This window comes from Acomys minous (assembly GCF_964271855.1).
Source record: "Acomys minous genome assembly, chromosome: 12".
Taxonomy (NCBI): domain Eukaryota; kingdom Metazoa; phylum Chordata; class Mammalia; order Rodentia; family Muridae; genus Acomys; species Acomys minous.
The window spans coordinates 70,775,874-70,797,957 of record NC_140493.1 but is presented as its reverse complement, the minus strand read 5'-3'; the positions used below and the strand labels follow the sequence as shown (position 1 = coordinate 70,797,957).

General features: G+C 52.5%; 1 protein-coding gene across 2 annotated transcripts in view; it reads right to left on the bottom strand.

The window, feature by feature from the left end:
- Positions 1-22,084, bottom strand: part of SEZ6 (seizure related 6 homolog) — a 48,689-nt gene that overhangs the window by 18,582 nt on the left and 8,023 nt on the right. For both annotated transcript variants that reach the window (XM_084749312.1, XM_084749313.1), the window contains exons 2-3: positions 6,805-7,479; positions 6,143-6,276 (exon numbers count right to left, since the gene is read on the bottom strand). In XM_084749312.1, the coding sequence (XP_084605438.1) occupies positions 6,143-6,276; positions 6,805-7,479 (809 nt within the window). The remainder of the gene's footprint in view (positions 1-6,142; positions 6,277-6,804; positions 7,480-22,084) is intronic.

The window sequence follows — 22,084 nt, the reverse complement described above, 5'->3', positions numbered from 1 at the left end:
GAGCAGCCCAGGGCTGGCTGTGCTGTGTTGATCCTCTGGGTTTAGAAGACCCACTTGCAAGCCTGCTGCAGAAGCTGGAATGTAATTTGTCACTTGTTGGAGGGCCAGGCTGACAGGGGCCAGACAGGGCTGGGTGTTGGACAAGGGGGGGGAGATGAAGTCTTGATGTAATTTGCAGGCATCTGAGGAGTCGGGGAGGCAGATTGAAATGTCAGCTCTGCTCATGAGGGCTGGCTTCCCACACCCCATCCAGTGACAGGAGGGGCCCTGGGGGCCAGGCAGCAGGAGACAGAAGCAGAGAGAGCTTGGAGGACAATTCCCATAGGACCCTGGGCTGTCCAGCACTGGCCTGCTTCTGGAAGACTAGGGAGATGTTCAAGTAGAAAACATGGCCATTTTGAGTGCGGCTGGTCTTTCCTGGATGGAAGGGAGGGAAGGAGGGAAGAAGGGAGGGAGGGAGGGAGGGAGGGAGGGAGGCCTCTGATTGACATACACACATTCCAATGGTGTGACCCTCCTAGGCAAGTGCAATGACGCTACCTTTTTTTTTTTTTAACCTTCATTTACATGAGTACAACCAGTATGGCAGTGGACACCAGGGTGGGCCTGTATATCATCCCTGCCCCCCACTCCCATCCCCCCCCCCCCCGCTCTTTCCCAGATGCTGGCCACTCCCACATCTAGCAGAGGCCCCTGCTTGTAGCTACTCAGAAGTAAGGCCATGGCTGAGCTAGGAAAGAGTGTCCTGGATCAGAGGGACTGGGTGACAGGAACTGGTCTGGTTTAATCTTTATGGAGAAGGAAACTGAGGCGCAGAGAAGGTCAGGGGCTTAGAGCTGGGCTACAGAAGGCAGAACCAGACTCTAGTCCCTTAAGATTTGGCGTGTGTGTGTGTGTGTGTGTGTGTGTGTGTGTGTGTGTGTGTGTGTGTGTAGTCTGCTTTAGGGATGGGATGAAGGACCTAAAACCATGAGGCCATGTCTTCCAGCCACTCTCAGATGGGCTCTCCAAGAGCCAGGAAAATAAGAAACTGCCCAGAACCTTCACCCCAAACCCATCATTTATTACTGATGCTCTCATCAGGGCTGGGCAGGGCTGACCCAGCTCAGCAGGGTAGGGTGTTCTGCCCGTCAAATTGACAGCTGGCCTGAGAAAGCTGTGTGCCAATGGGGCCACCTGGGTGTGAGGGCAGAGACGGTGGGCAGCTGTGCCCAGGCTCCAGATGGTACAGAGAGCAGCCAAGCCAAGACGAAGGCTGGCAGCAGCAGCAAGGCTCTTAGAATGCCAAATGTAGTGAGAGGCAGGCATCAGGCCCACAATGGCCTAGAGTCCTCATGAGAGACTGGCTATGTAGGGAAGACAGAGGACCCATGTGGGTCACAGGGATTATGTCTTCTGTCCTGAGAGGTTTCTCTGGATCTTTCAGGAAAGAGCCTAGCCCAGCACGCAATGCTCAGGTGAAGCAAGCCAGACTCCTTGGACCACGGAGGACCTGACCTAGCCTCCTCCTGGCTCAGTCCCTCAGAGGCCATGGAGAGCTACAGCATTGCAGAGAAAGGGGCAGACATGGAGTGAAACAGGCCATGGAGGCCTGTGGTGGGAGAACTAGGCTTTGAGAGTTTCTGGTAGTTTCAGGTCGCACCTTAAACAAAAGAGCAAGAGGTAAGCCAGTGTCAGAGCTGCATGAAGGGCCTCTTCAGCCTGGAATCTGGCTGACCTGCTCAGGAGTGTCATTTGTGGACACTCGGCACAATCCCTTCCCTGGCTCCTCCTCACACTGCCCTGGTGACCTTTGTGAATGCGGGGTTCACACTGAGGGTCACCCACAGCTGAGTTCCATTCCTGACACTCATCTCTATCCCCTACAATGCCACTGAAAACATCCCAGAGAGCCTCCAGGGGACAAGCTTGTCACGCCTGCTCCTTTCCAGCCCTGGCTGGCCTGGCATCCTGCAGGCTTCAGAATGGGGGTGTGTGCCTCTAGAATGCCCTTCCGGGTTGTGCGGGGAGGCACCCCGAGCCTGGAATCCCACAGCTCTTCTGTGGCCAAATTCCACCTGCACTGAGCATCCTATGGTCACTGCTTATCATTGTCTGCATCCTAGGTGCTTAGCACAGAGCCTGGCACATGGTGCTCAAAGTCTCTTTGTAAAACAAACCTGCTAATCAAAGCCCATTAGTTACTGACTGACTGAATGATCTTGGGCAAATTCCTTCCCTTCCCTAGGCCGCAGTTTGTCCAGCTATGTAGTGGGTATATTGATCTATAGTATCAGTCATTTTACAGGTCCCAAGTGGCCTATGGGGTATGTCCAGAAGGACTGGGTCTAGGGGAGGCAGCCAGAAATAGCCCAACCTCATATCTTGCTGTTCCATCTTTTTTTTTATTTTTTATTTTTATTTTTTTATTTTTTTATTTTTTTGAGACAGGATTTCTCTGTGTAGCCTTGGCTGTCCTAGATTCGCTTTGTAGACCAGGCTGGCCTCGAACTCACAGTGATCTGCCTGTCTCTGCCTCCCGAGTGCTGGGATTAAAGGTGTGTGTCACCATGCCTGGCCATCTTTTGTTCTTTCCTTGGAGTAGGTGGAGAGCTGGCTGTGGCCACTCTGTGTACCGTCCCCCCGGCCCGGTAACCCTCCCCCTGCCCCTGCCAGCCTCAGATTCTGTCTCAGACCACATCTATAAGGATGAGGTAGAAGGCGGGCCGCCACATGCCATGTTTCCTGATGGCAGTCCAGGGCTGTGGCTTTCATCTCAAGGTTGCCTGGTAACCGCTTTTGCATGCTGATGGAAGCGTGTGCTAGTGCTGGACCCAGGGATGCCTGATGGGTGGGCACCCAGGGTGGGGCTTGGACTTGGCCTAGGGACCAAGAGTGGGACCAGGCAGAGCCATCAGCACATCTTGTCACGTTATCTTGCACACTCTGGGATGGGGGGGATGGGGAACCAGGGCTGGACCCAGACTTGCCTAAGATTTCAGCTGGAGTGGCAGAGTTGAGGGACAGGCAAAACCAGTCCAAGTTTGCAATGGGGTACCTAGCCTGGCATTTGCCCCCTCCCATCTCCTTTCTCACACCTGCAGCTGGCACCTTCCACCCTGTGAGCCACAGCCGGTGCCACCTCTCATTTGGTGATGATTTTACATTAATTACCTTAATTAAGCGGCGCTGAGTGCTAATGGCTTGAGGGGGGGTGATGGCTGTTCCTAATTGCCCTTCCAGTCAGCCTGGAATGAGGGGCCTGGAGCTTGATAGAACAGGAATAAACAGTTGCAGAAAAATGAAGGGGAAGCCAGTACGGGTAGGAGAGCCCCTGCCTCCCTACCTGGTTGAGAGACCTAAACCTGATTCCCCCCGAGGGCCGGCGTCCTGGAGGTGCTGCCTGGAGACACATGCAGCTGGCTGCCTGCCCAGATCCAGGGCCTGTATAAGCTGGGACAGGTGGGAAGCAGGCCCAGGGGAGGTAAGCAGAGAGCACGGCGGTGATGCTTTCCAGACTTCTGAGCTTCCCTCCCAGGACCTCCTGGTTCCCTGGCTGCTTCCCTTAGCTAGGTGAAGTGCTCTCCTTCCTACTTGCAACAGTCTTTAAGATGCAGGTCATCTAGAGTCCCACTAGAATGTCCTCCCCTCTGTCTCAGTTTCCTGGTAAGTGAAGTCTTTCGTGGGACCTGCCCCTTGGGCTAATATGCAGATATAAGTGAGTATATACCATTTGAGTCTTTCTGCTTCTGGGTTAACTCACTCATTATGATCATTTCTAGCTCAATCCATTTATCCACAAATTTCAGGAATTCCTTGTTTTTAATAGCTGAATAGTACTCCATAGTGTATATGTACCACAGTTTCTTTATCCATTCTTCTATTGAGGGACACTTAGGCTGTTTCCATGTTCTGGCTATTATGAATAAGGCTAGATGAGAGAATCATGGGAGAATGGCAAAGTAGAAGGATCCAGAGGGTCCTAGAAGCCTACAAGTAGAACATTATGATAGGCAGATTTGGGCACAGGGGTCCCGCTCAAACTAAGGCACCAGCCAAGGACAATAAAGGCGGTAAACCTTAAACCCCTACCCAGATCTAGACAATGGACAGAACACTCTCCACAGTAGAGTGGAGAGTGGGATATTACTTTCTCACATACTCTGGTGCCACACCTTTGACCATGTCCCCTGGACGGGGAGACCTGGTGGCAATCAGAGGAAGGACAGCAGGTTACCAAGAAGAGACTTGATACCCTATGATCATATAGAGGGGGAGGTAATCCCCCTCAGGAACAGTCATAGGGGAGGGGAATAAGGGGAAATTGGGAGGGAGGGAAGAATGGGAGGATACAAGGGATGGGATAACCATTGAGATGTAACAAGAATAAATTAATAAAGGAGGAAAAAAAAAGATGCAGGTCAAAAGTCCATGGTTTTTCCTCCACGCCCATGTTGATCCCTGTACTACAAGGCCTTCTAACATTGTACAATCTGTCCAGGAAGGTGGTCAGCTGTAAACAGGAGAATGGCAAGGGCTCGGATGGTAGATGGTGGCCCAAGATTTTGAGGATAAGGCGAGACTGCTCGGAGAAACTGACACCAGTGCTGTGTCCTGAGTTTATCCAGGCGAAGGGACTGGCCTATGTAGCTGGGGCTTACGGGAGAAAGAAGCTGTAGTCCATTCAGTCAGTCGCAAGCTAGTCAAAACAAAGAGGGAGGGCTGGAGAGATGGCTCAGAGGTTAAGAACACTAGCTGTTCTTCCAAAGGTCCTGAGTTCGATTCCCAGCAACCACATGATGGTTCACAACTGTTTGTAATGAGATCTGGTGCCCTCTGCTCACATGCAGGCTGAATACTGTATAAATAATAAATAAATAAATGAATAAATCTTTAAAAAACAAACAAACAAAACAAAGAGGGAGCTGGCCATGAGGCAAGAAGTAACAGGTGGGCCCAGGACTGCCCAGATCCAGAGTCCCCCTGGGGTAGGGCGGGAGACAGAAATGGTACTCTCATCTGTGAAAAGTGACTGCTGCGTGGAAAAGAGAAAATAACAGGGAACACGTGCGGTGGCCACTAAATCACCAGGAGGCGTGGGTGGTGGACCACACGGTGGTTGGGGTGATGGAAAAAGAGAAGCAGGGGAGTATGAGAGTTTTGGGGGGCACTCACAGTGACAGTTTGGAGGTGAGCTGGTTAGACTAGGGTAGGACCAGAGGACCCCATGCTGCTCGGGGGAATGAACCACGTTGCATCATGGTGGCCCTATCCATAGTTTATGACCTGGATATACTGGGATGACAAGCAGGTTTGGGGTGACAAAAGGAAAGGTCTGGATTTGTGGAGGCTGACAGCCTGTAGAAGCCAGGCGTGGTGGCGCACGCCTGTAATCCCAGCACTCGGGAGGCAGAGGCAGGCAGATCTCTGGGAGCTCGAAGCCAGCCTGGTCTACAAAGTGAGTTCCAGGACATCTAAGGCTACACAGAGAGACCCTGCCTCTGGGGAAAAAGAAAAAAAAAAAGAAAAGAAGAAGAGGAGGAGGAAGAAGAAGAGGAGGAGGAGGAAGAAGAGGAGGAGAAAGAAGAAGAAAGCAGGCAAGCCAGCCCATAGAACATCAGTGAGGATGCCCAGGCTCAGGTCTGGGGCGTCAAGCATCTTCTCAGTCCCAGAGAAGGATGAGCTACTGAGGAGACCAGGGACAGATTTGACCACAGTGCAACCATGTCAGTCTTCAGCACCTCGGCATCCCAGGCCCCAGTGCTTGCTACAGGACAAGACTAGGCGCATGAACGAGGTGCCGCAGCTTTGTCACAGGTAGCCGGTCCTGTGTTGTCCCCCCCCCCCCCCACGTGGTTTTAGATGCAGAACTCCTAGTCACCCCGTCCCCTGCCCACCTAAGGCTGAGCTTCAGCTTTGTCCTCTCCTAACCTGTCTATCAAGTTCCGAGGAAGAGGCTGAGCACACTTGCCCTTCCCTGGAGCCCTCCCAGCCATTGCTGGTGGTGCACAAGACAGAATCCAACCATGGTTTTTTTTGGTCTATCTCTCAAGCCCTAGGCACCCCCACCCAACTGGTCCCCCTAAGCATTTCTACCTCTCCCCACTGTAGGCCCCTTTCGGGAAAAGGGTAATTTTGCTCTCGGGGGATCCAGACCACTCACCTTGATCTCTACTCCATATCCAGGATAGACAGAGATGTAGTAGAAGCAGTCCAGGCCAACATCAGAGGGTGAGCTGTGGGCCGTGGGGGAATCCAGAGAGCCTTCTGGGCCCGAGAAATTCCAGCTACAGGGGCCTGGGAGGCAGGAGGAGACAGGAGGCTAAGACCAGCTCTGGCAGGGTAGAGTCAGCTAGTATGTGTGTGTGTGTGTGTGTGTGTGTGTGTGTGTGTGTGTGTGTGTGCGCCTATATGGATATATGTGCACCACGTGTGTGCCTGGCAACCACTGAGGCCAGAAGAGGGCATCAGAGCCTCTGGAACTAGATTTACAGATGTTGTTAGCGGCCTTGTGGGTGCTAGGAACCCAGGTCCTCTGCAAGAACAGCAAGTGTTCTTAACTGCTAAGCGATCTCTCCGGCTCCCAGGTAGGGTTTCTAATCTCCACTTTACACTTGAGGCTCAGAGAGACCGAATAAAACCCCAAGAGCTGTGTTAGAACCGGAAGAACCAGAACTTGAACTTGGGGGTTCCAATCCACAGGCTTTATACAGGCTTGGTGTAAAGGGTAGCGCAGGTTGGCGCAGTGTCAGAAACAGAGGTGCTTAGAGATCATGGTGTGCCCTCCACCCACGCTCTCCTCTCTGCCAGCCAGGGATAGCTGACCTGGAGGCTGGACTGTGGTGGTGGTGGTGGTAATGAGGGTGGTGGTGGTGGTGGTGACGGTCTCTTCGTCATCCCCTGAAGCTGTGGAGGTGGCCGTGGTCCCCTCGATACCAAGCCCGTTGGTCTTAGACATGACCTCTGGAACCCAAGGTCTGCCCATGTCTCCGGGACCCTCCTGGGCTGGAGTCCATGATCGACTTGGGGGTGTAGTACTGGGTCTGTCTTCTGGGTGCAGGGTGGGCACTGCCATACTAGGTCCTGGAGGTAGGGGAGATGTGACACGAAGCTCAAGGAGCTCTGACTCTAGGTTCCAAGGTTTCTCCCTGGGGTGGGGCTGGGTGGGTGCTGCAGCCACGGCTGGGGTAGGACTAGTAAAGACTGGGCGGCTGTCCTGGTTGGTGAGGCGGGGGAGGGGGCTCGGCGTGAAGGGTGTAGGTGAGTCTGGCTGGAAGGGCAGCGCCGGCCTGGGTGCTTCCTCACTCCTTTCTAGCCCCTCTTGGAGAAATTCCTCCAGAAGTGGGTGATGGTTGAGAAGCTTGAGGGTGGGTGCTGTGGTGACGAAGTGGACGCCTCGGTCTGGCTGCTCAGGTGTTGGGGCTGCGGTCAGATCCCCATCCATCTCCCTGATGCCTGTGGCTTGACCTTCCCCCATGGCTGGAGTCTCTGAGGAGAGTCCTGAAATAATAACGAACGATCAGAGGTTCTCCCGCCACGCCACAGTGAACACCATCCCACCCAGCACGGGCGGCAGGAGATCCATCTTGTTTTTTTTGACAGAGAAGCCTTGGAGAGTGTGCTCATTGTTGAGAATCATGGAGCTATAAAATTTTAGAGCTGGAAGCGAGGTGATATCACATACTTCAACGATGGCACATGAGCTATCCTTTCTCCTCCAGCAACCAAGACAGACATTACAAATCGATCATTGCACTCTTCCCTGCTGTTCCCAGATTTAGCTTCAGAGTCCTTCTCAACACAGAATGCTAGGAAGCCACGGCAATGATAAATAACATATTTGCCATTCCTGATGTACCTCAAAGGCCTTATTTTTACTAATGAGAAGATGGGTCGTGAGAAGCAAATGCTAGAGCTGAGGCAATAGCTCAGCTGGTAGAGTGCTTGCCTCACAAGATAACGGGCGTGAAGTGCTAGGTTCGATCCCAGCACTTTATAAACTGGGCATGATGGCTCCCACCTTCAACCCTGGGAGGACTATCAGAAATCCAAGGTCAGCTTCAACTACATAGTGAGTTTGAGGCCAGTGATACATGGGACCCTGTCTTTAAAGAAAACAAACAAACAAACAAAAAAACAAGTTGTAGTGGCCCTTTTGGTTCCAGCGGGCAGGAGGCAAATGGTTTAGGGCAAGCCCAGTCTGCCGATGAATAGGACAATCAGAGCTACAGAGAGAGACCCTTCCTCAAGAGAAAAATAAATAAAAAGAAAAGAAAGAAAGAAAATAAGAGGAAGTGCCAAGCCAGGCGTGGTGGCGCACGCCTTTAATCCCAGCACTCGGGAGGCAGAGGCAGACGGATCGCTGTGAGTTTGAGGTCAGCCTGGTCTACAAAGTGAGTCCAGGATAGCCAAAGCTACACAGAGAAACCCTGTCTGGAAAAAAAAAACAAAAAACAAAAAACAACAACAACAAAAAAAGGAAGTGTCCTGCTCAGAGTTATATAACTTGTATTAGTGGGAGAGACAAGGATTTTAAGGATTTTAACAAGAGTGATGTCCGTCAGCACAGTGACTTTTCTAGCTGAAATGACAAGACATTCAAGTGCGTGTCCTGTTCCCAGTGAAACTGCTGGCTATTAGTTTCAGGGATCATATCTCACATTTGGAATTTTATTTTAGATGTTCTCATGCTTGGATTCTTTGCTTGGTCCCTGTGAGATCCCAGGTGCTCTAGCTTCTCAGAAAATGATTTCTCTCCTCTCCTCTTCTGATTTTCTTTAATTCTTTAACTTAAAAAAAAAAATTTCATGTGCATAGGTGTGAGGGTGTCGGGTTCCCTGGAACTGGAGTTACAGACAGCTGTGAGCTGCCGTGTGGGTGCCGGGGATTGAACCTGGGTCCTCTGGGAGAGCAGCCAGTGCTCTTAACTCTTGAGCCATTTCTCCAGCCCCCCTGATTTTTTTTTAAAACAGGGTTTCTCTATATGTCTCTGCATGTCCTGGAACTCACTGTGTAAACCAGGCTAGCCTCTTACTCCTAGAGATCCTCCTGTCTCTGCCTCCCAAGAGTGCTGGCTGGGATGAAAGGCCTGTGTCCCATGCCTTTCCTGATTTTGTTTGTTTGTTTTTTGAGACAGGGTTTCTCTGTGTAACCTTGGCTGTCCTGGACTCACTTTGTAGACCAGGCTGGCCTTGAACTCCCAGACATCTGCCTGCCTCTGCCTCCCGAGTGCTGGGATTAAAGGCGTGTGCCATCACGCCCAGCCCTATCACCTGATTTTTTATAGTCCTTCTAGAACCATAATGTCACTAGAGAGGGGAGGCCTAAGTCCTAAAGCAGAGATGTGTTCAGATCCGTTCGGGGCTATTTCTCTGGGGCTATGTGGTCTGGGCAAAAAGCATCCATCCTTTAAACCTTAGTTTTCTTATCTGTAAAGTGAGGCTTCATTTTTATCATCGGTTGCAAAAATCCTATTTCCCTTTCCCACGTGACATGTCTCATTGAATTTCCCTTTCTTTTATTTTGAGACACAGCCTCACTCCACAGACCTAAGACTGGCCTGAAGCTCACACTCCTCCGCCTCCTGAGCGTAACAGGCGCATGCCCACGCGTTATCATGCCCTCTTCTTTCATCTTTCCCAGGATGCTAGGCAGGGTCTTAACAGAGATAGAGTGGGATGTCGCCCCTGCCCCCATTCATGGCACATGACCCTGATCAGTTCTGATAATTTCTTGCTGAAGTCACATGAGACTTCAGAACTCTTCCCAACGGTTTATCCAGGCAGCCGTCACCAACCGGTCAGGCTACAGAAAGGAAACTTATTTCCTATCTCTGGTCAGCAGTATAGATTGCTCCACTATTGATTATGTTGACTCATTTAACCACACCACGGAAGAGATGACGCACATCCTGCATGTGGGGCCCGCCAGACCCCCTAGATCCTTAACTGCCAAGAAAAAGTCAGCGGATGCCGGTTCTCGCATTCAGTTCATACAGAATTTTGTCAGCTCCGAGAAGGCTGAGGGGATAGTCTCAATCTCTACAGATCTCAAAATGGCTGCTTTGAGGATCCGGGAAGGAAGTACAACCGGGGCAGGTGAGCTAGCAGAGGAGGTCGGGGCTCCTCTAACTAATCGTCTGCCTGCTGGTGGGGCTGTCATTCCACAGGCTCACACACCCACCTCATGGATTGGCAGGCAGGAACAAGTGGCAGATGGGCTACATTCTGTTCAGGAGACCATCACAGCTCTGATGTGTCAGACGAATGGGAGGAGGGAGAAAATTGGGGTGCTCTCCACTCTTCTGGGTCACAGGGCCCAGGCAATGCAAAGCCTTGGAAAACCTGGACCAACCGCTGCATCCTGAGATGCCCACTAAAGTAGCCCATATGTGCCCTGGCATTTGTGCCAAGCACTGATATCACAGTGTGTCCAAACTAGACACCCAGCCAGGCTCATATCCCCCAGAGCAGATGGTTCGACAGTGCCGGATGTCTTTCATCTAAATCAGTGACACGGTGACGGCGGGGGTGGGGGGTTGGGGGGAGTGGGGGGGGTGTTGAGGTAGTAGCCAGGACAAGGCTACTTCTCCCAGCCCCAGATGTCATTCTGTCTTTGCCAGGTAAGGAGTGACTATTCTTAGCATGACACACAGGCTGGAGCCCCTGGAACTCTCTATTTTCCAGGGGGTGCCTATCAAGAGGTACATCCCGTGTGGCTCAGGGTGAGCACCCGTGGGACTCTTCCTTGGAAGAGTGGCGGGTGGGGTGGGGCACAGAGAGCTTCTGCCTCAGGAAGTGACCATAGCTGGCACAGCTCTCCTGCCAGCAGTCAGGTGGGTGCCGGGCAATGGAGTGTTGCTAATGGGCACCTCCCGTCACTGTCGATTGAGCTGATTGTGTTATCTAGGGGGACCGGAGCTCTCCGTTAAATGAGATCGAGATAGCATATCAAACGAGCAAATTGATTCCCAAATCGGTTGCCACTTGTTCCCTGCGGGAGCCACCCACTGTCAGCGAGGGTGAGATAATCCCTGGGAGATAAACCATTTCTGCAGGAGGTACCGCCAGATTCCCTAGTTGACTGTTGGAGGTGCCCCTGGGGGCTCTGTAACACATCGCTGGGGTCCCTTCAGGGGTTGTGGCGAAGAGGCCAGGGTAAGTTCAGGGCCCCACTCAAGGGCAGAGTGTGATACAGGAACTAGCAGAAGAAGGCGCTGAGGGGCCAGACTGCCAAGCCAGTCCCCTTCCAGACCTGATATTACTGCTATTACTATTCTTATTATTAAATCTTGCTATATATAGCCCAAGAAGGCCTTAAGCTTTCAATCCTCCTGCCTCAGCCTTCCAGGGGTTTGTTTCATTTTGCTTGTTGGTTTGGTTTGCTTTTATTTTGTTTATTTTTTTCAAGACAGGGTCTCACGTAGCTCAGGATGGTCTTGTATTTGCTACATAGTCAAGGGTGGGTCCTCTGCCTCTACCACCCTAGTGCCCGGGTTACAGGCAAGTGATGACAACCCCTAACAAGCTTGACACAGCAACTCGATGACAGAAGGATCTTCCTTGTGTGTTGCTTAAAGCTTACAGGTGGGTAAAGGCAAAGACTCACCCAGCGCCGGAACCAAGAGTCGATCTGCGGCTGGCTGTCTAGCTCACTATTTATTGATTATGTTGACTCATTTAACCACATCACTGACGAGATGACGCACATTCTGTGTGTGGCCCGCTAGGCTCCCTAGATCCTTAACTGCCAAGAAAAGGTCAGCGGATGCTGGTTCCACATTCAGTTTTTTGCTTTTTTTGTTTTTTGCTTTTTTTTTTTTTTTTTGTCAGCTGTGAGAAGGCTCTGAGAATAGTCCTGGTCTTTACAGCATTTGAAATGGCTGTGTGAGAACTGGGAATAAAGAGCAGCACCGATGGCGGCCAGCCGTTCCAGACCGTGCTGACTTGTGGCACAGAGGAGCGATGCTCCCAGCAGTGAACACTCTAGCCGTTTGAAGAAGCCACAAGAACGGAAAGGAATGGGTCCAGCCAAGGGCTCTGCAGGTTGGAAGTGATCCTGGCCTTGGGAAGGTGTCTTAAATGGAGCTCCCCACTCCATTCCCAAAGCACACCTGAGCCTGGAACCCAACTTTACTCAATAGCACTAGAACACAGGCACACAGAGCTTGGTTCCAGTGTCAGCTCTGCCATTTAAAAGTCCTACACCACTGGCTGAGCAGTGGTGGCCTAGGCCTTTAATCCCAGCACTGGGGAGGCAGAGGCAGGTGGATCTTTGTGAGTTCGAGGCCAGCCTGGTGTACAAAGCAAGTCCAGGACAGTCAAGGTTACACAGAGAAACCCTGTCCCTAAAAAACAAAACAAAACAAAACCAAAACCAACCAACCAAACAAACAAACCAAAAATGTCACTTCTGTCTTTGGGCAGGCTTTCACTCAGACCTTTAATCCCAGAACCAGGGAAGCAGAGGCAGGCAGAACTCTTGTGAGTTCTGGGCCAACCTGGTCTTTAGAGCTAGCTCCAGGATAGCCAGGGCTACACAAAGAAACACTGTCTCGAAAAACAAAACAAAACAAGGAGGAAAGAAAGAAAGAAAAGTGGGAAAGGTGTCCTCTGAACGCTGTAGACAGCAACATCGTGGGGGCAGAGATACAGGAAGAGAGGGAGGCTGTCCACCAGGATAGAGGGGATGTAGCTAAAAGTGAGGTCTCTTCTCTCTGGGAAACAGCAATCCCTGTTGGGTGACAATGTTATGACCATGGGGAATGCCATCCACAAAACAGACCTAGTTCTCCATCATCCTTGAAGAGGGCAGTCACCTCTAGGCCTTGCTGGTCCTAGGGGACAAAGCTGGGGGAGCGGAGAACGACCACATAAACTTCCACGATCCTTGTTTTCTCTGTTCACCTGGTGCCTGGACACAGGGAAGATTTCCCGCAGCTCCCTGCAGAGCTCCAAGGGGCTGGGGCCGCCCCTCTAAAGGTCTAGGTCTGGAAAGGACCCTCCTTCGCTTGGCTGGTCCCCTACAGCAGTAGAGACTCCCACCAACCCCCAGCCCTGGGCGCTGCAGCAAGGGCCCTCCTCCCGCATTAGCTCTTAAGCTATGCAAATAGACATCGGAGGGAGCCCTGTTTAAAGTATTTAGACGAAATGAAAAAAGGCTTTCATCGGCACTAATGAGCCATTCAGGATGCCTCCCCAGTGGATTCTCTCCCGCTCCGCCTCCCGGCCCTGGTGTCACCCCACCCCCACCCCCACCCCCACCCCCCGCCCCTCTTAGGAATAGAACTCCCACCCCTCAACCTCAGCCTGGTAGTTCCCTGCCCTACTTTGCCTCACCCCCCAGGTAGAGCCCAAAGGGGTCCAGCACAGATAAGGCCTGTGTGTCTGTCCCACGCCTGGCAGGTGAGGCTCAGGATGGAAGTTCGGAGCCCTTTCCAGCTCCTGAGAGCTGTCTTACAGTCTCTGTCTTGCAGTTAGATAAACTGAGGCTTAGGGCCTCACGGCGGGTGAGCAGTGAATCGGGTGGTATTCTGCAGTGTCTCTTCCTGGAGGATTTGCTGTCCCAGACAATAGCTGCCCTCAGCACTATCAGGAATCTGTAGATCTTTCTGCACCACTCAGCCTTGGGTTCTAATGCCTCACTATCATATGCACTGTCTCCCTGCCTGGGAAGGGAGGACATTTGAGTTCTGGAAGGAAGAATCTCTTGACCGACAGGGCTTCCACCTGCCAACCCCACCTCCATCTTCTACAAGGAGGTGGGGGGTGGAGGGTGGGGGCTGTCTGTCACTTCAAAGCCCAGTGTGGACAGGCTCCCCCAGGTATGACCAGGACTCACGTCGTCTCAGAGACAGAAAGTCTTAAGAAACGTAAGTCCAGTATGGGGAGAGGCCCCTGTGGTTCTGGGATGTGTTCGGATGAATTCTGCCACCATAGGGTAGAACCAAGTCTCAGCTTGGAGGAGGGAGTATGAGAACATGGGGGTCCAGGAGAGCCTGGGGGTGCAGTGGGCAGGGAGCCCACTCTTCTGAGTGCTAAAGGTTAAGCTGGCCCAGCATTGGAAGAATGAGAATTTAATGGGATCCATTTATTATCCCATAAAAATTAATGAGTTTATTCTGGAGGTTTCTTGGCCCCTTTCAAGTTTTAATAGGGGATTAGTGAGGGCCTGGCTCTGCAGACCCCTATTATCCCAGAGTATGAGGGAAGGAAGGGGGCCCTGTGTGTCAGAGATTGTGGGCACTCCCAGGCCTGAGTCTGATCACCACACTGACAGGGTGGTGGCCCAGCGCCGCCTCTGTACCGAGGTACCTGGTAGAAGTTGGCAGAGCCACAGGGCCCTGAAGTCCGGTTCTAGAAGCTTCTGATTCCACACTCACTGCCCGCCCCCAGCACAGGGCCCAGCCTCTGAGCAGGTTCAATGCCGTGCGTCTGCTGGTACTGGTAGGCGAGGCAATATGACCCTCATACTATATATATAGGGAAGTTGAGGCCCCGGGATGGGATGGAGTTTTTCTAAGGTTATTAAAATACAAGATCCAGAATGGACACACATTTCCTGTTGCGGTCTGGGACCAACAGCTGGAGCTGCTGCCAATTCCTCACGGCTCGCTGAATGCTGACTGTACTGTCGACACCTCCTCAATCCAGGAGAGTTGGGGCCATTGTCCCAGAGGTAGTTAAGTAACTCACTCATGACCACGCAGAGGCCTAAGATCGGAACCCGCAGCCTAGCACTCTTGGCTGCTCTCACTGGGCCTCCTATCTCCCCACCAGTCTGGGTGCCGCTGTACTAGAACATTCGTGTGGGGGATCCTGCAGCTTGTGGTGACAGGAGGCTCCATGGTGTCCTGGAGGGTTAGTATTTTGAGATGGGCATGGGAGAAGAGATTTTTCCATTGTCAGAACAGGTACCTCCCCTAAATACCCCATTCACTCATATTGATCCATCCTCCTGCTATGCTTTCTCCTCCCATTTGTCTCTCCCCATCCTTCCAGGTCCAATTTCTGTCTCTTCTCTGGATGCCCATCTCTGCCTGGCTGTCCTCTGACCACCTGGGATACTTCCTGACGGGTCCTGAGCCAACAAATAGCTTGCGCTGTAGCAAGGATACAGGCAGCATCACTCACCTCTCTCCCCACATAGCTCTGCCCACAAACGTTGGACCCTGGTGCTGGCTCAGTGAAAGGTAGTCTGGCGGGGGGGGGGGGGCACAGTTCCTAAACCCAGGTCTGCTTGCCTATACAACCAGGATCCATTCTGCTCCCCAAAGCCTGGCTCTCTGCCAGCAGGGGTGGGGCAGAGGTGGGTCCAACAGGGAGAAGCTGGGCAGCTGCCCTTGGCAGCTGGCAGCAGAAGCCAGCGGGTCCCCTCATCCACGTTTATTGTCTTCCCTGTGACTAGTCTCCCATCACGCTTTGTCACCACCCTCATTCCTGCTCAGCCCCTGTTGATCCAATAAAGACCAGACTTTAAATACTAGCAGGAGCCAAACGGGCGTTAATCCCAGCATATGGCAGGCAGAGGCAGGTGGATCTCTGTGAGGCCAGCTTGGTCTACAGATCTAGTTCCAGGACTAGCCAAGGCTACACACACACACACACACACACACACACACACACACACACACACACACACAACCACCCCTGTCTCAAAAATCAAACCAAACCAAACCAACAAGAAAACTGAGAGCAGGGGCAGCTCCTCTCAGCCAGATTCTGGGTTGAGAAATGGCCGGTTCCTGGAACTTGGGTTCTTGTGCCTTCTGTGAGCACCTCACACCTCTTCCACTTGCCCAGGAGGAAACAATCCAGAAGGGTTTCCACAGCAAATTAGGGGTAGGGCCAGGGTTAGAGTGTTGGGATTAGGAAGGTACCTGCCCCAGATGCTCCACAGAGGGAGCCCTCCAGTGTCTGCCATCCGTGGCCATACCTCAGGGGTCAGAGCACTCACTGACTCCTAGGTGACCAAGGAGAACCTGGGCACCGTGGCGCACGCCTGTAATCCCAGCACTCAGGGAAGCAGAGGCAGGCGGGTATCTGTGAATTCCAGGCCAGCCTGGTCTACAAAGTGAGTCCAGGACAGCCAAGGCTACACATAAAAACAAAACACAAAACAAACAAATAAAAGTGAGGTAGTGGCACAAACCAGGAGTCAGGCCACCTCGAAGTGTCCCTGCCCCTGATAGGTGAAGCCTGGGGATGTTGTCCAGGCCACTTTGCCAAACCAAGCCTCCACACCCTTTGATAAAATGGAGAAGGGTTTAGGGGTCCTGCCTACTCTCACATACTACAACAGCGTGAACCATGAAGGGCTTAGTGTGTGGAAATATCGCAAGCTGCTGTTTAGCTAGCATTTACCACATGCCCAGTGACATCCCAAGTGTTTTTTTTTTTACCAGAGTCAGCTCACTGGACATCACTTAGTTCAATCAGTTAGAAACTGTATCACCCCATTGTACAGTTGATGGAACAGAACCAGGACAGCTCAGTTCCCAAGATGATCATACCATAGACATGAGGTGTCTAGCCCTCAAGCAGTACTTTTTGCAATAAAATATTTTTTTCAACAACAGAGATGCTTTACAGATTAAAAAGAAAAAGATTTATTTCTTTTTATTTTGCATATATGTTTGCCTGCACGTATATTATGTGCACCACACGAATGTAAGGCTTACAGAGGCCAGAAGAGGGCGTCAGATCCCCTATAACTGAAATAATATGCAATTGTTAGCTAGCATGTGGGTGATGGGTACTTACCTGGGGTCCTCTGTAAGAGCAGCAAGTGCTGAGCCATCTCGGCAGCCCCAGGTTGATGGGGCTGAATGTCTGTGTATGTGTGTGTGTGTGTGTGTGTGTGTGTGTGTGTGTGTGTGTCTGTGTGTGTGTGTGTGTGTGTGTGTGTGTGTGTGTGTGTGTGTGTTTGATGGGCAATTCTGCAGGCTGGAGCAGAGACAGTTCAAGAGGATTTTGACTTTACAGGAGGGACAACTGGTCTCCTGTGATCCAACCAAGGTGGGCGCAGGCATGTATGTGTCTTGTGGGAACACCTGTTCTGCTTTCTCTTCTTTTCTCACTGCCCAGTCAGCAGCAGAGGGCTGAGTACCCCTGGGGCGGGGGAATGGAGGTAGCATCCTGGGGCAGCTGCTCAACCATGGGGCTAGGGTAGGGCATTCCTATTTACCCAGCATCCCTGTGAGCCCATCACAAACCCCCTGCCAGAGCCATCTTCCCTTCAGAACTGCTGGCTGCTCTTGGTGCTTGGAGTCTGTATTCTACAGTTTCCGTGTGGAGAATTTGAGGCTGACAGGCAGCGTGGACAAGACCGTCCTACTTCTTCTTTTTTTTTTTTTTTTTTTTTACTTTATTAATTTATTCTTGTTACATCTCAATGGTTATCCCATCCCTTGTATCCTCCCATTCTTCCCTCCCTCCCATTTTCCCCTTATTCCCCTCCCCTATGACTGTTCCTGAGGGGGATTTCCTCCCCCTGTATATGTTCATAGGGCGTCCTACTTCTTATGAAGGTAAAATGGCCATCAAGATTGCGCCTGTCTCACAGCCTGGGATCAACACTGCTATTGTATTGGTGGCTGCTTTGTTGCAGGCACGTGTGCGTGAGGAATAGACATATAGTCATCTGGTAGCATTGGTGCTTGTGTGTGTGGGTATGGGTATGTTTGAGCGTCTGCCTGCCTGCCTGCCTGCCTGTGTGTAAATCCAAGCTCACGCACAGGCCACTTGTCATTACCATTTGTCCTTGCTTAGGAAGATCACACCCTAGAACCTCAAGCCCAGAAAGACCCTGTTCCCACAAAGGCTGCCGTGGCCCCTTATTTTAACTGTCTCCTCCTTGGACCCTAACCTAACCTTTCCCAGAGCCATTTGTCTTACAGCCCTCCAGGCTCTGAGGAGGAAGGGAGAGGGAGGGGCCATTGCTCTGAGCTGCAGTCAGGGTAGCCCCCTTTTCAGTCCACTGTCCCTTCCCTCCTGTGAGGCTGTGATCAGGGGCCCGGGGTGGAAGGAGCTCCCTGCTAACTGCCACGTTCTCCGCTTTCCAATTTAAAATCTAATATGGTCTCGCCACTGCAGAGCTGGGGGCTGGAGAGGTGATTAATGAGGCCTCTGCTACAGCGTCACCTGCTGCGTTCTACACCTTCCCCTGCGGCCTTGTGCCCGCCCCCCCCCCTCCTGTCTGCCTGCTGCGCCTTGGGGACCCGAAGGCCAGAGCCCTGCCTCCTCACCCGTGATTCCTGGGGCTGGGGCCTTAGAGCACAGCCCTGAGAAGTAGGGGCTGTGGAATTGGCCCCTGCCCCTGGGGCAGAATAGGGAGCAGCGGGAGAAACTTCCGTCTCGCTACCCTTACCAGTCTCACCGACTGTTCCTCACCTTGACTGGGCTGCGGTGGATAAAGCAGGGTCTAGGTAGGCACTGAGGCTGGGCATCCTTTCCTCATGGTGGGGTTTCTACCCATCAGCCCCTCTGTCCACCTGCTATCCCGAATCCCTTCTGCCTAGCATGTTAGGCAGGAGGCAGAGGAGCTAGCTGCAGGTCCCATGGCAGAGGTTAGAGCAGAGGGGCAGAAGGGCACGGCCCTGAGCTGGGTGCTCAAGGCACAGCCCTCCTCCAGAGCCAGCCCAGTCATTACCCGCACCCTGGGGGGGGGGGGGGGCGGCGGCGAAGTCCGTATTTCTCTGAATGGCAAACCTCTGGCAATGTGAGCCAGGACAGGAAGTCTGCAGAGGCAGGAACTGTGTTCTCCCTGGAGCCAGTGGGGCTGGACTGTCTCAGCCAGCCCAGAGGCAAAGCTAGGGGACAGGGCATGATCAAGAGAGAAACAGCCATTCCGCGCCCGCCTCCCCCAGCCATCTTCTGCCCCCTCCCCAACTCCAGGCACCAACCATGGATGGTCCCCTTCAGCCACAAGCCGAGCAAAGCAAAGCTGCAAGGTGACAGGGTTGGAGAGCAGCAACCTTCCAGGGCCCCAGAGCAGCGTCTCTGGGTTGCTACCCTTCCTAGCCCCTAACCCAGTGTTCAAAAGCCAACTCCTCTGAGGCCATTCCCAGCACTTTTGTCCACTTCTGGGAAGGATCTCTAGTGTCTGAGGTTCCAATGAAGGAACTTACTTTGTGGATGAGGGCAAAGTCACCCCGCTAACCTCTGGTGTTTTTATCTGCTGCATGGGGAAGGGGGCGGGGAATACAGATTGGTAAACTGCAGTTGAGAAAGAAAGGGGTCCTGGGCTTAGGCTCTCAATGCTGAGTTGGGTTCTAGCTACTTCTCCAAAGGTCACTGGAGTGTCTGCTCTTAGCTCCAGTGTCACTGAACCTCTACCGCTGATGGACTGTGTGGCTTTGAGCCTGACCTACCCTCTTTGGGTCTATCTGTTGGTTTTTTGTTTGTTTGTTTGCTTTGTTTTTCTCAGTACTTGGTTCTTGATTTCCTTTTCTTCTTCTTCTTCTTCTTCTTCTTCTTCTTCTTCTTCTTCTTCTTCTTCTTCTTCTTCTTCTTTTTTAGAGAGAAGGTTTCCTCTATGGAGCCGTGGCTGTCCTGGACTCACTTTGTACACCAGGCTGGCCTTGAACTCACAGACATCTTCCTGCCTTTGCCTCCCTCCAGAGTGCTGGGATTACAGGCGTGTGCCTCCTCGCCCAGCTGGCTCTTGATCTCTTAAGAAGTCTTCAGGTGGGAGAGGCAGTTACAACTTTTCTATTATTGTTGCCCAACTCTAGGAGTTGATAGAGCCTGCTGGAGGGCCCAGTGAGGAATTACACTCTGTTACTTGCCACTTTCCCTCTGTATGCTCTGGAGCCCATCTCCTTATATCTAACTCTTGGTCAGTGTTTGCTGAGCATCAGGAGTTGGGATAGGTGTGCACGTTGGTGAGAGGGTATATGTGTGCGTATGCATGTTTTGAGTGTACTCACGTTATGAGCATGCATGCGTGTGCACGTGCAAATTCCAATGTGTGTGTATATGTGAGTGGGTGCACAGGAATATGTGTGTGGGCCTGTGGCATGTTTGTGCACATGTGGCGCGGGGGGGGGGGGGCTCTGGTGGGGCTGGAGAACCCTGAGAGCCCTACAGTTTCTGAGTGCTTGGGCTCTGGGTCACTGTTTGCTTGCATTATCGGATGACTCTCTTCCTACAGGTGGGGAAGCCCGGTTAGAGAGCTCTCTAGTGGGAGATGGGGCAGCTGGGAGGCAGGCCTAGGAGTCTGAGGTCAAGACAGATGGACAGATGCAGAAACAAAAGGCCTCTGGGAGCAAAGACAGGCTTCCCTCTGAAGGAGCTGAGGCTGCCTCCCGCCTGGGTCCCCCACTTTGCTCTGTGGGCTCCCAGCTGTGACTAGTTTCCATGGCCAATGGAAATGACGATGGGGGTGAGTTTCTTCCTTCTGGGTCTGGAGATAATGATTTGATAGTGGGTAGGAGCCTTACCTTGGGCCGGAAGCCCCACTAGGAAGTGCAAGGAGGCCCCTGGATGGGTGACATCATTGACGCGGCTCTCTTCTCTCTGCTTCTTGACCCTTCCTCACTCCTCCCCACCGTTCCCAGCTCCCGTGGGGGGATGTCAGCAGCTCTACCTTACTTCCAAATGGCCCAGGGAAATGTCACTGCAGAACTAAGCTCTGTCCTTGGGGACTTGGTGAGGTGGGGGTGGGAGCAGAAGTGGGCTAGCCTCCTGTAGGCAGGGCACTGTACTTGCCTCTTCTACATGCCACCTGTGGACTAGCCCAGGCTATCTTTGCCACTGTGTTTTTTTTGTGGGACTGAGGGACGGGACCTCAACTTCTGAGCACCCCAGTCTGTGAGGCTCCCCAGGCTTGCCCTGTCCCTCCACTTCCACAGTGGAAATCTCCAGCAGGGGAGAGGAGAGGTTGCAGTGTCCCTAAAAATAGCAGTATCTCTGAGCTTCCTTGAGGGGGTCAGCAGAGGCCAGGATGGGGGGGGGGGCGGAGAAAGAGGACAGAGTAGGTCGATGGGAGGGGGCACTGCAGCCTCAGCTGAGGTGTGATGTATTCCACATAGGCTGCTGCCCCAGAATGCCCAGACAGAGGGCACTGGCACCCAGGGAGAGATGGGCAACCAGGCATGCATGCACAGCCAAGGCTACCAGCATGTCTAGGCTGTTTTTCCCCCCAGACTCTTTTTGTTTTGTTTTTTTGAGACAGGGTTTCTCTGTGTTAGCCTTGACTGTCCTGGACTCACTTTTGTAGGCCAGGCTGGCCTCAAACTCACAGCGATCCACCTGCCTCTACCTCCCGAGTGCTGGGATTATAGGCGTGCGCCACCACGCCCGGCTTCCCCCCCAGACTCTTAAGGCTGCTATGCCCCCTCTCTTCACACCCTCCTCCTCACCCCAACATTGCTTTGACCTTCAAAGACTCTCTGTAGCTGGATGCCTGGACACCTCTAATTGAGAGAGCTAAACTTTCTCCCCACCTCTTCCTGTTTCTGTTGCTTCAAGCCCAGGGCAGGGAAGGCCAAGGGAGTGCCAGAGTCAGTATGGGCAGGAGGTACAGCAGAGCTCACAGCAGCCAGAGGTCAGGGTCTCCTGAGCACCAGCCAGACCTGAGTAACAGGCTTTTTCTTAGCCTGAGCCATAGGCACAGAGGATGGGAGATAGGGGACTAGACTAAGTAGGGTAGAAAGGGGCTCGGCTACAAGACAGGTACTGAGTGGGCAGCGCAGGAGGAAGGAGAAATAAATGTCTAAATAAATGTGCCAGTAAGCTCCCTTTTTGCATGTCTTACCGGATACCTCCTTCACACTTTTGGCTGGAGATTTCAGGGATACTTTGATGCTCAAAATGTGACTTTCCTCCGGTTTCTTTAGCTACCCACAAAATAGGGTGTCCTCATAGGAGGGAGGCTGCCAGCTGTTGGACCAGATGTTTCAAATCACCAGTACATCTCCTGTCTGGATATAAATAATGTCTGGGACAACGATGGCAAAGCAATGTGCCAGGTGAAGACCCTTAAAAGGTCCGCGACCCCAGGCTGTCTCTCTGAGGCTTGGTCTCATCTCGCAGACCTTGAGCTGATGCTCACCTCTGACTCAATAGCTCAGCCCTGGCCTGGCTTCCTGGGTCCCCGGGGGAGG